At 41.2% G+C, this 17024-nt stretch overlaps 1 protein-coding gene across 1 annotated transcript; it reads left to right on the forward strand.

Moving 5' to 3' along the window:
* Positions 1 to 218: 218 nt before the first annotated feature.
* Positions 219 to 15484, forward strand: FBXL15 (F-box and leucine rich repeat protein 15). Its single transcript, XM_063435396.1, has 5 exons — positions 219 to 291; positions 5315 to 5377; positions 8866 to 9028; positions 13086 to 13588; positions 14737 to 15484. The coding sequence occupies exons 2-5, from the start codon at positions 5355 to 5357 to the stop codon at positions 14924 to 14926; spliced, it is 879 nt and encodes a 292-aa protein (XP_063291466.1). The 5' UTR covers positions 219 to 291; positions 5315 to 5354; the 3' UTR covers positions 14927 to 15484.
* Positions 15485 to 17024: the final 1540 nt, after the last annotated feature.

Here is a 17024-nt window from a genome sequence, read left to right on the forward strand (position 1 = left end):
CTAAACCTCGAATTGCACTGAGTTTAATCCTTACCCCTATCCTAGCATTTCATGTAAACCGAAAATACACTCTAGAACCCTTTTCTTAAGATAACTCAAACGTTCTAAATTCTATGCTCAGCGTGCGTTGCTCATTGCTTCTACCTCTACCAACATGGCGGCGTACGCCCAACCGTGACGTTTTATTCGTGCGCCTCCCTGTGGGGCATACGTCACCTGCAGTTGCCATGGTTAACCGGCAGATTTGACAGCCGGCACGGAGACAGTGGGAGGTTAGACGGAGCTGAGAAGGTAAGGATGGGAGAGAGGGCACAGCAGGAGATGTGTGGCATGGAAGCTGAAGGACAGACATTGCACCCATTACAGACAGCAGGCAGTGGGGCCTTGTGTGCCCATCCTTAGCATCATAGCAGCTGGGATCATACTGCACCTTGTATGGAACACAAATAGTGTCACATTTATCATTACAGCAACATTCTACTAATATAAACATATACAGTATTTTATACGTCTCTATATTTTTTAATTCTTTATTTAAAGACAGGATATGTCACATTACATTGTGCCACATCTCAAGAAAAACATGCATACAATTTCCATATTTTAACGTATGAACAATAAGAGAGAAAAAAAAATCAAAACAGAAAAACAAGAAAATACATTTTCAAGTATTCTCTAAGGATCAATACCAATCAGAGTCAAGACATTCCTACATAGCCTTTCTATGTATATCACCCACCATTTGTAGACTTTTGTAGTAATGACTAGAGCAGGGGTAGGCAACCTTTTAGCAGCACTGTGCCGATATAGGATTGTGATGTCCCATAGCGTGCCGATCCTCAGGCCCGTTGCTACCAGGCAAGCTAACCAAGCAATTGCTTGGGGCCCCGAGCTGGCCTGGGCCCCCAAGCAGGGCCGGCCATTTCTATAAGGCTGCAGCCGCCTGAGCGCTCTATAGAGCGCCTCAGGCGGCTGCAGCACTGCCTCTCTCGTCATCTCCCCTTCCCTGTAGCGTGGCCGAGCTCCTCTTCCTCCTGTCAGTCCGGCTGGGTACCACGCGGTACAGGAGATTAAGTTTCCTGTTCCCGGCCGGACTGACAGGAAGTGCACCCTGAGCTCGGCCACGCTACAGGGAAGGGGAGGTGAGAAGAACATAGGGAGGGAGGGAGGGAGGGGGGGAGTAAAAAGAACATAGGCGGGGGAGGGGAGTAAAAAGGACACGGGGAGGGGAGTAAGAAGGACACAGGGGGAGGGGAATAAGAAGGACACAGGGGGAGGGTGGGAGGGGAGTAAGAAGAACATGGGGAGGGGGGAGAGTAGTAAGAAGAACATAGGGGGAGTAGTAAGAAGAACATAGGGAAGGAGAGGAGTAAGAAGAACATGGGGGCAGAAAGAAGAACATAGGGAGGGGAGAAGGAGTAAGAATAACACGGAGGGGGAGGAGCAAGAAGAACACAGGGGGGTGAGGAGATGAGGAGAACTCAAGGATGGGAGGTGAGGAGAAGGGGAGATGAGGAGAAGGGGAGATTAGGAGAACACAGGGAGGGGGGTGAGGAGAAGGGGAGATGAGGAGAACACAGGGAGGGGGTGAGGAGAAGGGAAGATGAGGAGAATACAGGGAGGGGGTGAGGAGAAGGGGAGTTGAGGGGGGTGAGGAGAAGGGGAGATAAGGAGAACACAGGGAGGGGGGTGGAGAAGGGGAGATGAGGAGAACACAGGGGGGTGAGGAGAAGGGGAGATGAGGAGAACACAGGGGGGTGAGGAGAAGGGGAGATGAGATGAACACAGGGGGGGTGAGGAGAAGGGGAGATGAGGAGAACACAGGGAGGGGGTGAGGAGAAGGGGAGAAGAGAACACAGGGAGGGGGGGTGAGGAGAAGGGGAGATGAGGAGAACACAGGGAGGGGGGGGTGAGGAGAAGGGGAGATGAGGAGAACACAGGGAGGGGGGTGAGGAGAAGGGGAGATGAGGAGAACACACGGAGGGAGGGTGAGGAGAAGGGGAGATGAGGAGAACACACGGAGGGAGGGTGAGGAGAAGGGGAGATGAGGAGAACACAGGGGGGGTGAGGAGAAGGGGAGATGAGGAGAACACAGGGAGGGGGTGAGGAGAAGGGGAGATGAGGAGAACACAGGGAGGGGGTGAGGAGAAGGGGAGATGAAGAGAACACAGGGAGGGGGTGAGGAGAAGGGGAGATGAAGAGAACACAGGGAGGGGGTGAGGAGAAGGGGAGATGAGGAGAACACAGGGAGGGGGGTGAGGAGAAGGGGAGATGAGGAGAACACAGGGAGGGGGTGAGGAGAAGGGGAGATGAGGAGAACACAGGGAGGGGGGTGAGGAGAAGGGGAGATGAGGAGAACACAGGGAGGGGGGTGAGGAGAAGGGGAGATGAGGAGAACACAGGGAGGGAGGTGAGGAGAAGGGGAGATGAGGAGAACACAGGGAGGGGGTGAGGAGAAGGGGAGATGAGGAGAACACAGGGAGGGGGGTGAGGAGAAGGGGAAATGAGGAGAACACAGGGAGGGGGGTGAGGAGAAGGGGAGATGAGGAGAACACAGGGAGGGGGGTGAGGAGAAGGGGAGATGAGGAGAACACACGGAGGGAGGGTGAGGAGAAGGGGAGATGAGGAGAACACACGGAGGGAGAGGAGAAGGGGAGATGAGGAGAACACATGGAATTTTATGCACATTATATGCAACAGCAGTATTTGCACTGTAAACTTTTTTTATTGATATAAAGTGTGGGTGAACTTAAACTGTATGGCTATGCTGTGGTTCCTGTAGGCTTTGCGTGAGGGGGGCACCATGTCCATTTTGCTTGGGGCCCCCAAATTCCTTCAAACGGCCCTGCCGATCCTATTTTTTTAAATTGAGGTGTGTGTGCTGCCGTATTCTGCTTGTGTTATTTATACTGTAATTGCTTTGTATCGTTGTATTTGTGCGTATATGAGCTATTATATTGTATATGTTCATTAGTAGTTTATGGTATCATGTATGATACATATGAATGTGGGCTGTGTATGAGGGCTGCTTGTGAAATTGTGTGTAGATGGATATGTCACATTGTGTGTTAGGTAGTTTATGGAGGCTGTTTGGGGTTTTGCACGTGAGAGGCTGCATGTGGGATTGTGTGCATGTATGTAGATTGGTAGTGGTGTTGAGTTTGAGGGGATTGTGTGTATGTTTGTGTGTGGGCTTTTCATATTATTTGTATGAGGGGAGGCTTATTCTGCAGGTCTGTGGATATCTAGCAGTGTGGGTGGCTTCCCTGGGTTCCAGTGGGGACCAGCCTGGGCAGGTACAGGTCAAGGACAGGAGCTGCAACATCAGTTGTGGGCTGCTCTACTACAGTGTGGATTCCCATTCACAAGTGCTGGGAGGACGTGATCTGAGATCACTTCCTCTAAGTGCTGCAATGCATAAATTGAGGATTGTCCTTCACTACCTCTTTGTATTAGCAGATATCTGAAGTTTCACTGAGACTCCTGATAGGCCAGACCCTGTTTGGCTCTAGCAGCCTTGAGTGCCGTGGAAAGACACCTCAAGTGCCGTGCATGGCACTAGTGCCGTAGGTTGCCTACCCCTGGACTAGAGATCAGGGCAACTCATTTACTTTACCTCCTAAGCATTAACCCCTTAAGGACCAAACTTCTGGAATAAAAGGGAATCATGACATGTCACACATGTCATGTGTCCTTAAGGGGTTAAACAGTGCATCATTGCTGTGGAATTGTATCATCCCATATAACTCACTATATTCATGTGATCATTTCCATTCCATATTTATGTATCAATAGAATGTATGCATCATATCATTTTCGCTCTTATTTGTATAATGTGTTATCCATTTTTTAAAATTATTTTTAAAGAAATAAATGAAGACATTATTCGTGTACATTAACATGTTTTATTGATATTATCGCACTTTATATCATTAAAACTGCACTTAAAATATATGTAAAGGAGGATCTTTCTTCAAATCCTTATTCTAAAAAGCTTGTGCTTGGTACATTGAAAGCCATGCAAGCCTTCAGATTTAAAATACTAGGTATACTAGGAATGAGCTACAGGATGGATAAAAATTGGTAAGCCAAAAACACAGCTTGCTGCTGGTACAGGTTAATAAAATAATTGTTTAGCTAACAAATGAATGACCAATAGTTTAAATATTTACTTGTCATCAGAAGATATTATTGGAAATCGAAAAGAACAGGCATATAGTATACATGTATTTTTCTTTTTTAAAAAGGGAACCTTGGTGAATAGGAACATAATGGTTTAATTATATGTAAGGTATTATATGGTTAATACATGCATTTGTAAAGCAAACTTAAAGGAACACTAGTGTCTGGAAAACAAACATATATTGCTGACCTTACGGTGCTGAAATGCAGGATTAGGTCCATGGCACACTCACTCTGGAGAGTTAAGGTGATTTTACTCACCATTTCTCCCACTCTCCGGCGGTCTCGCCACGGCTGGCCCTGCTTTTGTGGCTAAGATGACCACTTTTGATGGTCTCTGTCAATCCAATGCTTTCCAGTAGTGCCAATCAGCATCTCCCCATAGAGATACATTGAATCAGTGCATCTCTATGGGGAGTGTTCAGGACCTCCATGCAGGGAGTGAAGACGCTAAACGCCAGTGCTGCTCACTGTGCAGCAATGGCACAGGAAGCGCCTCTCGTGGCCTTCTGACTGCCACAGGAGGTGTGACTGGCCAGCAATGTAAACACTGACTTTTTTTCTCTGAAAACGCAGTGTTTGCAATGCTAAGGCTGCAGGGCCATGCTATAAACCGGTGGCGGTGTTCTGAGAAATTTGAGGTGACTAATAATGTATGCAACTAAAATGTAATTTAGAAGAAGAACAATGTATCTTACTGACACAGACTGATTTCTGTCTGTTATACACTCATACAGACCAACAATATGGAGCTCCAAGAAAAGAGTGTCAGAGGGATCTGGGCCTAAAATAGGGACTGTCCCTCCTGAACAGGGACACTTAGGAGGTATGCATTATTTAGAGAACTAGAAAAAGATTAAGTTAATAGGAAAATAGCATTAACCCATGATAAAAGGAAAAAAAAAAAATTAACAAATGATACCACTGCAGAGAATTAATGAAAATAATTAATACAAAATCTTATTGTCCTAAGTCTTCATATAAATCGTTTCATGGAAAGCAAGAGTACTAAGAAGATTGGAAGATTTAAGAAAACTAGCTTTTATATAACAGAATTGGGAAAACGGTGTAATGTTAGAGAGGAGGGATCTAAATGTGCAATTAATACAATTCCATCTTATTTTTTATGTAGACAGGATCGGAGATATCAAGTTCTTATTGTGACCTTGAAGATGGCCAAGGACAAACACAGCAGGCAAGTTTTAATGTTCTTTTGATAAAGCGGGTAACTTCCATGTATGTTTATAGAAGTGGAACATGTTCTACATACAGTATAAATCCTGCACGTTTTAAGAGAATCCACCAGTGATTGCATTGTGATCAACTTCAATTCTGAACAATTAACAGTTTTAACTTGTACATAAGCACAGTATGATTTACAGAATATTTAACATAGGCAAAACTGCAGCTGGGCTGCATTCATGATTTTGTTTTTATTTATGTAAAGGAACGGTTACATTTAGAACTCGGAGAGAAACGTGACTTATAAACTAGCAGAAGTACCCTCTGATCACACAGACTAAACTAAAATCTGGTTGCATTTTGAGTGCATTATTTACAATTATGTGGGTGGAAGTGTCAAACTTTGGTAAATGTATGGTATTGAGACATTGGGGGACCTTGGAGTGGAGGGAGGGGTTGTAAGGGCTTCCCATTAGCAGTCAGGAACATTTATGTCTGGCCAGCAGCAACTCTATTAAATGTGACTAACTCCATTAAATGTGAAGAGTGTGTGTATATATATACATCTGTGTATCTAATCCAAGCGTGGTTGTCTGTATGTAAGTGTAGATATTTGCATTTGGGTATATTTATTCATCAGTGTAGGTGTAGGTAAGGGTATTTGTTACTGTATCTTAGTTGTTTTTTTTTTTTGGTGAATTTGATATTTATCTTAAGATTTAACTTATCTTGTATTCAGTATATTTATTTTATTGAACTACTATCTAGTTCTAATATTGAATATATTTAAATCATAAATCCATTTGGGTCCCGAGTAGGGGAAGGGGGAAATAAATAAATAGATAAAAAGAGGGGAGAAACAAGGAAAAGGGGAGGAATGAAGTAGGGGTAAAGAAAAATAAAATCTCTGTGCCGATATACATTTGTTTTGTTAATTATTGGTTACCGTAGTTTGAATTTGATTCTGATCCAATATCTTTTCACTTTTCACATTTAATAATTAATAAGGAAGTTATTGAAAATAAGTCTGCCAGTATGTGTCCATTTTCTAAAGATGAAATGTGACACAAAATTTGACAGTGCACTTCTTGAATTTGGGCTCTGGATGTGCTCCAATGTGAAGAAAGGTGAAAATATCATTATGCTTACTCAGAAAGTGCTAGGGTGGCAAATATGTGTAGATCTACTTTGAAACAAGGCAGCAGGTAACGTGTTTATGGGCTACTGTGCAAAAACCCCTGTTCAAAAGTGTAGGCACCTGTACCTTTAAGTCCTGAGGACGAATCTGAGTTTAAGTAAGCAGGCGTCACTGGCCAAAGTCTGATTTCCATTCACACCACATACTGCCCCTTTAAATGTGAATTCATTTGGAATTTCCAGTGTGAAGCTGGACATAGTAAGAACTTGTAAAATATGACATTGGCAGTGTATTTCCACATAAGTTCTTTAAGTAGAGAGTGTCAGGATAACTCAAGTATAAAGTTAGCAAGCACGTCTTGGACACTAAAAAAAATATGTTGGCATGTTCCTTTAAGCACTAATGCATTCTTGTTATCATACTGCCTGGAACTTGTACTATGATCTTTCATTAATGCTTCAAAGATGAAAATCCAAGCACACTGTTCAATCGAAAAGTATTCCTGCAGTGACACAGTAGGTTCAGTGATAGCATGGGACTGTGTTTCATGCTACTGTAAAAATGATTAATGACAAACATTTAATATTCGATTTACTAGACAATCACTAGGAGTGGATAGGAATGTATGATCAGTTGGCTGTGTGTCTAGAAACCTCTTCTGTTGCCAAAAAGCAGATTAAAGATGTTGGACTGTGTTTGCACTTATCATTGAATAATACACACACATTCGGTCATGCAAACTCACATGCTGACTCTGGAATCAACTTGTATGGTTTGGCTGTATGGCAGCTGCCACATGCAGGATATAACTTGTGCCATGTGGTCTTTATATTGATGCAACATCAGAGAAATAATAGAGCAATTCAAATGTGTTCTATGCCCTCTACTAGTACATAAGCTATTGTTATAGGGTATATAGAAAAATCTAATGAAATCTAGAAAACAAACCTTTATTCAGGCAGGCTTAAAGACCTGGGTTCAACCCAAATAATCATTGATAAATAAACTAATCCGAGCACTTAGAGGGACACTCCACTGCCCAAATACAAAATAAATAAAAACCACTGTTTAGTAGATACACCACAAATGAAAACCCTCCCCTTCTAACCCCACTCTTTCTGTGATTGTCCAGTCACAGACTCAATAAGATGTCTTTGCTTTGGGAAATTGCTGCCTCTCGAGTTCAGTGCAAATGAGCTGAAAAGCCAGGGGGGTGTAACCAGTATAATTTTTTAAAAGTGTAAATTTCTATTGAAATCTGCACTATTTCCAAAATAAAAAAGGGTACATCCTGCACACATAAAGCTTGTCAACAAGCTAAAGTGCTCTAAGGATCTGAAGTGTCCCTTTAACATCACTTAAAGAATTGTCTTTCATTAGAACGTGTTCGACATGAACTAGATCATCGTCCTGATTCTCTGAGGTTGAATTACTCAGAATGCTTATTTCAAAGGCATTGCCCATTTTTCTATTATTTATGCCAATCATTGATTCTAGTGTTTTTAATATGCATTTAGTGATATTTTTACTCTATACATCATCTATGCTTTCTCCTAATTTGCTCCCTGACAAACCCTATACTCTGCCTTTTGAGTAAGTCTTTCTCCCCAGAAGCACTTATAGCGTTCCTTGCTAGCTATAAGAGTTCTTTGTCTGCACTTCCCACACAAGAATGCAATGAGATCATGATGCTGTGTGAGGCTTCCAGTTCACAGCACAAAATATTTGCACTGTAGCAGCTTCCCTGCAGAGCACACTGTTTATTAGATTGTGTTTTCATTAATTACGTAATTCAATTTTTTTTAAATGAAATTAATGCTATGCTTGGTCCCTCTGCATTATCGATATATGCTTAGATCCATCTCCGTGTGTAATCTAGCAAAGTCTGAAGTGTCTGCATTGGTATGTGCTTGAATCAGTCTCACAGCCCAGTTCCACCTCCTTTACTCACATGCTATGTGGAAAAGGGCTGGGGAAAGGGATGGGAGAAAGACTGTTTGTGAAATGGGGTTAGTATATCCCCCTTCTCCCAATCGTCACAAAGTGTAGGGCCTCTCTCCATTATTTTCCACTACTGGAACCTGCACCTATGCAAAGCATCTGTGTTGACAGCAGTGTGGGTGATGTAGTTCCCCTAAATCTTAGATTCTGGTTGTGTAACAAACTCCTCATTAGAAATGGGGAGCAGCACTAGTACAATTGTTATTATAACCATATACATAATATCTGATTAACTATTAACTGTTCATCCTTTATATTGAGTAGGCTAGAAATCACTTGGTTTAAGTATTTTTTAAGATGTTTGTTGCAATACGATTTTGCATATCTTTTTCACCAGTCTGAGTGTATTTTTTTTTCTGCAGCAGTCTTCATTTGCTGGATCTACCCTGGGAAGATGTGTTAGTCCCACATATCCTTTCGTATTTACCATTAAGACACATTCTCAGCCTCCAAAGGGTTAGCAAACCTTTCCAGTCTCTAGTGCACCTCCATCTGGCCAATTGCCGTTCGTTTGACTCCACTCAGGTACGTAATTCAATATTTTTTTTTTCCTGTACTTTTTTTTTTTTTAATGAAAATTATGAAACAGATTGCGCAAGGTGATATTTAGGTTGAGTGTAATATTGTTAATTATAAATTGTGCTAGTGAAAATGTAAGCATTTAAAGATATACTTTTGTTAACTATTTGCCAAGATAGTCAATGCAGGAGGTGACCAAGCACAAAGCATATTGAACTTTCTATAGCACAGCTCAGCTTATCCCATGTGCGCAGCAAGGGTTTCTAGGAAACCCAGTACAATTCTCAATTTTCTACTGTAGTAGTGAAATATATATATTTCTTCATGGAGCAAAAAGTAACAGAGATGGTTGTAAAGGAGGGAATGAGAGGGTGGGCTTATGACGCAGACAGAATGATCAAAGAAACCCAGGGCTTTTGTAATAAACGTCACCAGACACTTACTCTTCACCCGTCTTGATAATCTGGAATTTAAACATCTACATTATTATCAGTTCTGTCTAATGTAGATATCAATGATAGGCTTAGAGCAGGTTAGCAGAAAATGAGGAATACTTTTACAATAAGGCTAGAGTATAAAAAGACGGCTTTATGACAAGTGAAAAAAGGGTGATTCATTGGAAACAGATCTGTATGGTGCTTGCATGTAGAAATTTAATAACATAGTATTATAGGTTGAAAAAAGATGAAAGTCAATTAAGTTGAACCTTTCACATAATTGTTAATTGGTGTTGATCCAGAAGAGGCAAAAATCCAATTTTCCACAGATTAAAAGACCACTATAGTGACAGGAAAACAGACTCGTTTTCCTGTCTCTATAGGGTCTTTAGGTCCACCCCACCCTCAGGGTCCCACTCCCGCCAGGCTCTAGGGGTAGGAAGGGGTTAAAGGCTTACCTTTCTTCAGCGCTGGGCTCTCACGGCGCTGGGGACTCTACTCCCTCTTCTGACGTCACCGCGCACGCATTCAGTCAGTCCATAGGAAAGCATTTCTCAATGCTTTCCTATGGACACTGGCGTCTTCTCACTGTGAAAATCACAGTGAGAAGCACGGAAGCGCCTCTAGCAGCTTTCAATGAGACAGCCACTAGAGGCTGGATTAACCCTAATGTAAACTGCTATGTTTACAGAAGGCAGGATTAACTCTAGATGGTCCTGGCACCCAGACCACTTCATTGAGCTGAAGTGGTCTGGGTGCCTATAGTGGTCCTTTAAGGAAAACGGTCCTTCTTGACTCCAATATAGCAGTCAGATTTCTCCTTGTATCAACAAGCTGATAGATCTAAATGGAACATACTTTGACAGAGTTTTTTTTTATACCAACAAAACCTGAGAAACCGGAAGGTGGCTCCAGAATGCATCATCTGTAGAAGTAAAGCTAACTGAGGCTGGGTCTCGAAATTTTAATAAAGCATTGGGGTGTTACGAGGGAGAGAGATATGAAAGGAAATTCTGTAAATATTGAGAAGTAAGGCAGTAGATCCAGAGAAATACTGAAATCTTATGAGTGGTATTTTCGTAATAACTTGGCACATATGCCACCCTCTCGTTGGCATTCTTACCCACTTCACTATGTCACATCTGAGAAACATAGAGAATATAATCAGGGAAATCCCTGCTTCCCTTTATAATGCATTCATCTGCATTTTCTATACAATACAGTCCCATCTGGCAAGGAGAGCGCTAAGAGTTCTGGAAAAATGTTTACTCATTAACAGAGCTAGATATATGTAGGCATGTATTTATCTATTTACATTGTCAGCCAATCTGCACATTGTTTTTGTGAATCATTATAAATTTTTAATAAGCTTGTCAGCTTATTCTGGCAGCCTATCGTGTTTTCTAATACATGTTATGTCATTTTCAGTAAACTTTACAATCCTTAGAGTGGTGATATCACCAATTCCTAGGCCGTGCATTTCTGACCGTAAATGGAAGGCTTCAGTAAAGTAGTTAGGGTGATGTCTTTTTAGCTCCGCCAAACTGTGTACACACAAATGTACGTGTACCCTTTTCATGTATTCAACAGAATTATCACATTATGATTACGTTCACCAGAAAATTACTGAACAGTTTATTTTGAATCTAATTGCAGATTTCTAACCATAATAGCTGAGTTGGGAAAATGTCTACTTTGGCAATTGTGGCTTGTACCAGTCTGAATGCTGCTGTACCTAATTTGGAAAAAACATGTGCTTTCTGCCTACATTCGGACTACAAGATCCAGACATTGATAACACAATTTATCAATGTCCAGATTTTGCAGTTCTGTCTCCAAAGGAGACCATATTTCAGCCTGTCTGAATGCTGTCAGGCAGTGCAAAGCAAATCTGGCCCTGGAGTGTAAAAACTTTTTTGCCCACTGCCATCATGCTTATATTTCAAAATAATCCTTGGCACACTGAAGGTTAAATTATGTGGCAGGTAGGTGGCCCCCACTTGCTAGCCGCCACCAAAAAAGTTAAACAAATAAAAGGGTATATGTGTTTAAATATGACCCCTTTTAACTGTAGGGAGATATATTTCCTCCCTTATAACCCAACCCAACATGCCGCTCAACAATTATTGCCCCAGCAGTGCTGTCACTAAGAAACAAAACAAACAAAAAACTGTATGTGCACAGTCCCTAAAAAGGCCTGGTTAGAATAGTAGTGTTGACTGGATTTTGCTTTCGTAAATCTAAGACATTTAGTGAATAACACTGACAGTATTTGTGGAGAATAACAGGGGAATTGAAAAAAGGGGGAACAAATAATCAAAACACCAAAGCTGAAAAAAATGGTTGTTTTTCCCCCAATTTAACTACCTTGGGCAAATAATTGCACTTCATAAAAGTAAAAAAAATAAAAAGACAGCAAATAATTGTGCAGTATATCCCAACAGGTCCTAAGTACTATTTTTAAGAGGTCTATATGGTCCTACTCACGTTTTCCAGAGCTATAAAACTAGCTCTAGTGTGGATGGCAATTCCCACTTATGGGATACGTGAAGTTTTGTAGTAGATGGATATCTTGTTGGTATAAGGACCATATACAATATAAAAAACAGTAATAGTGCTTATTGTATAAAAGCCAGAGGTGAAATGATAAAATACCAAGTGGTTACTCACATTTTAGAGAGCAGGCAGACTGCTCAATGGATAAAGCTTGAGTGGTATAATCCCCACCAAGGATTCTTTGCAGTAAAATTCTCACTGGAACAAATAATAATCTTGATAGTGTCTATAGGCCTATGATTTTGATATCTAACACTTTTATAGAATGTGTATACATCCAAATGTTACTACTGCTTCATGATATCATTTAAAGGGACACTGTAGTCACCAGAACAACTACAGTTTAATGTAGTTGTTCTGGTGAGTAGAATCATTCCCTTCAGGCTTTTTGTTGTAAACACAGTGTTTACATTGCAGCCTAGGGACACCTCCAGTGGCCACTCCTCATATGGCTACTAGAGGTGCCTCATGGGGCAGTGTGCAGCACTGCCATTCAGTGTCTCCACCCTCTTTATGGAGACACTGAACTTTCTTCATAGAGATGCATTGATTCAATGCATATCTATCAGGAGATTCTGATTGGCCAGAGCTGTGTTTGGCTTGTGATGGTTCTGCCCTGATCTGCCACCTTGGCAATCTCAGCCAATCCAGTGGGTAAACATTGTGATTGGCTTAGATCATCACTTCTGATGATGTCCGCCAAGGAGGGAGATCAGAGGCAGAGCAAGCAGCAGCAGCAAATTGGAACGAAGATAATATTTTACTATATTAAGGAGGGGCCAGAGGGACTAGATGGTGTTTTTATCCTGAATATCCTGACCCTATAGCATTCCTTTAAGCAGAACTGCATGCTATAATACACAATGCAATTCAACACTTTGCTTATCAATGATTAAAGTATTTATCAAATAGATTTATATTGGCTTTAATATTAGAATTACAACATACTACGCTGTCCGTTCAGTTCTTCACGCATTGTATTATCTGTATTGTTTCTGCAGAAGGAACACTCCCTATAGCTTTTCCACCACCTGCCTTTTATGATGTTTCATTATTTTTTTGTTTTACAGCTTGGATCACAATTACCCAAGAGAGCTTTTTGTAATATGCTTAAAGATAATTCAGTTTTGCAGAGACTTGACTTACGGAGCTGCTCTGATTGGTTAACAGACAAGGAGCTGCTTCCTATAATTGGTCAGAATCACCATCTCCTTCACATCAATTTAAATAGCTGTGTGCAGCTGAGCCGCCAGTCACTAGTTGCAATCTCCCTAAGTTGCCCTCACTTACAGAACATATGCCTCGGTCACTGTGAGTGGGTGGATTGTCTTTCCCTCCGTAGCCTGGCCGATCACTGTAAAAACTTGGAGGCTGTGGATCTGACTGCATGTCGGCAAGTCAAAGATGATGCCGTGTGCTACATGGTGTCAAAAAGCAAAAGACTAAAATCACTCTCACTGGCTGTTAATGCAAACATCGGTGACGTTGCTGTAGAAGAAACGGCTAAAAGCTGTCGAGATTTAGAGCATCTCGATTTAACAGGATGTCTGCGTGTGAAGAATGAATCAATAAGGTACTAGTTATTTAATGTTAATAACTGTATGTAAAATTGAAAATCTGCACTCGAAAAAGTGTTAAGGGGGCAGTAATGGCAAATTCTAATTATGTTTTATTACTGAAAATAAAATGACAGAATAAAATGTATTTATATATTTTGTAATGCATACTTCTAAACTTCGGAAGGGCCTTGTTTACCCTACCCCTGCTGCCTGGAGAAATCCATCTTCAAATCACTTCAGCAGCACTAATCTGACTGCTAACCATGTTTACCATAATTTGAATGGTTAAAACTTTCTCAGAGCCAGTTTTTGACATGTCTTTATGTCAGTATTTATGCACTAATTTAACATTAGCCAACCTGGAAGTACTTTCCACCTATGATGCTTCTAGAGGTGGACTTACACCTTTGGCAACAAAATGAAGTATTACTGTATGTGCAGCATGAAACCTACCTATACTAGAAAACTGTTCACTAATAAAAGAAAAAGGGATATTTAAGGCAGACCCAACATTTGTTTGGGTGGGGTAAGCGGGGCAGTACTTTACACCGTGAGAGTATTCTTAAGTGAGTTCCTGCTGCCTCTTCTTTAAGTCTGCCACTTCCCCAATCATTACTCCCCTGTGTTCCTGTAAAACTAATCAGCTCATATATTCCTGCAGCTGACTCCCTCTCCATACCCATCAGTCACTACTCTCTCCATTGTAGTATATGTAATGTGAATACCCCTGCTACCATGCCCCTCATTTATACCTTACTCCTGCTGAATTGGAAGATTTCTTTTTATCCTGGTAAACTTACCACTTACAATGCTGCTTATCTGCAGGTCCACTCTACTCTACATACTCAATTGTACTGATGTTTAAACGTGTTTGTTAGTGTGTCTATTTAACAAACAAACCAAAAAACAACGCTGTCACACTCCAGAGTTAATTTAATTGTGCCATCTGCTTTAACTCCATATTCTTTTCTTTTTTTTCTTTCTGTATTTTACCTCTTAATACTTCAATAAAAGAAATATTGACAACAAAAAAAATAACCCTGCTACTGTCAAAGAGTCCTATTTGCTTATTACAATTCTATGTATTTAATATTTTGGTGCAAATCATATCCCTTTGTCCAGATATTCTGTAGTAACCTGTTGTTTTGTTTTGCCTTTGCAGAACTCTTGCTGAATACTGCAGCAAACTGAAATCCCTAAAAGTAAAGCACTGCCACAACGTGACCGAGTCCAGCTTAGGAATCCTGAGGAAGAGAGAAGTAGATTTAGACGTGGAACCCCCTTTACAACGTGCGTTGGTTCTGCTGCAGGACGTTGTTGGTTTTGCACCATTTATTAATCTGCAAATCTAGCAAGCTGCAAGACAGCGAGCAAACATCCCTTAGACTTTTTTTTTTCTGCTCTTATGATTTGCTTCATAAACGCTGGCAATAAGAAAGCCATCATGCCCTGAAACACTGCCAGGATGGCACACCGACTGTAGCTGGACTTTACAGTTAGCAGTAAACTTTTAAAGATGTTATGAGGACGAAGAACATTACTTTGTGCTAGAGGCGGTGGAGATTTACTGCTCTAATTCAACAGGAGGTTGGATCGTGATTATTAGCGCAAAGCGCATTGTGGTTTTTTGATTTGTAGACATTTTACAGGAGAAACATTCGATCATCAGGCTAGACCTGTAGGCTATGCTTATTTATTAATGTAGAAGAGACTTCTGCATGCCCCATCAAACAGTAGAGATGTTCACAAACAGACACACAGCTTGGTTTTTGTACAGACTAGAATTACAGAACAGCTTTGGTTATGACCAATCTCTTGTAAATGTGTCTAAAATGTATTATGATTTTCAAATGCTTTGCTGAAAGTGTTCTGTGGTTAGACATCTCAATAAATGAAGTTGATGTAGTGTTTCTTCCTTACTTAATGTGAATTATTAGTCGCTGTAGTATTTATAGAAAGCCAACGGATTCCACAGCACAAAGAGAGCTAGATTCTCTTTTCAGTTTACAAAGAGCGCTAGATTATCCTGCTTAAAACTGAATTTAGACTTCAGCGAAGTCAAAGCTCTGCTTTAGTACTTTTTTTTTATTAACTTAGGATGGCTAGGCTGATTCGCGCACAGGTTATGGTGTTGAGTATCCCTTTCATTTTGTATAATTAAAGGAACACTATAGTCACCAGAACAACTACAGCTTAATGTAGTTGTTCTGGTGTTTATAATGATGTCCCTAAAGGCCTTTTAATGTAAACACTGCCTTATCAGAGAAAAGGCAGTGTTCACATTACTGCCTAGGAAGAGCTCTAGTGGCAGTCACTCAGTCTGCCACTAGAGGTGCTTGCAGCATAGACGTTCAGCATCTCTACACTCTGCATGGAGGCTCTGAATGTTCCCCATAGAGATGCATCAATTGAATGCATCTCTGAGGAGATGCTGAGTGGCGTTTTGCTGCACATGCGCCTCCCAATTGTTTTACTATGGGACAGCACTGAATTGGCCGAGATCGTCAATTTTGATGATCTCAGCCAAGGAGGCGGTGCGCTGGCAGAGCCACGACCGGACCAGTGTTGTGCTGGAATAAAGGCAAGTTTTCACCCTTTTTAATCCCTTAAGGACACATGACATGTGTGACATGTCATGATTCCCTTTTATTCCAGAAGTTTGGTCGTTAAGGGGGGCCAGCCACCTAAGAGGAATTTTTAACACTATATTGTTAGGAATACATGTTTATTTTCCTGAAATTCTAGTGTTCCTTTAAATTTGAACAGTGATATGTTAAACTTGCTGAAGTGCTTTTTATAGTATGAAGAATAGGTATTTTTACATTTTGCAAAAAGGGCAGATTTCAATAGATATTGGCACTTTTATAACTTGAGAAAGATCCTTGGTTGTCAATCAGACAGCAACCTCTTACTTCCTGGTAGTTTAGCTCAGTGAAGCTAAAGTCAAGAGTCAGGCAGTTGCCCACAGCACCAGTCATGCAACCACTATGTCTTCTGGTATTTAGCCCACTGCCTGGTTTAACTGTTTATGAACCTGTGCTGCCTGACCTTTGGCTATCCAGACCACATCTTTGCTTGATCCATATCTGTACCCTGATTTTGGTGTTCTGTTGCAACTGACTGCTGCGTTTTGGGCTCCTTCTGCTAAACCTTACATTATGGGATAACCTCAGCAGTAATATAGAAAGGTAAGTGAACATCAGTAACTTACGGGTTTGCTCTGAGCTCTATAAAATGGCAAATGCTGAAACGTTTAATGCATTGCTTCAGTATCGTCATTTTTAACACATTTTCTATATAATGAATGAAAATAAACAGAATAGGCCAGACCTAGCCTAGAATTTACCGTTAAAGGGACTCTCCAGGGAGGAGATTTTACTCACCTCGTTCCAGCGGCGGGAGCCTCGAAGCCGCGCCCCCTATTTCGTCAAAATGACGAAATAGGCGGGC

Source organism: Pelobates fuscus, chromosome 10 (genome assembly GCF_036172605.1).
Source record: "Pelobates fuscus isolate aPelFus1 chromosome 10, aPelFus1.pri, whole genome shotgun sequence".
NCBI lineage: Eukaryota > Metazoa > Chordata > Amphibia > Anura > Pelobatidae > Pelobates > Pelobates fuscus.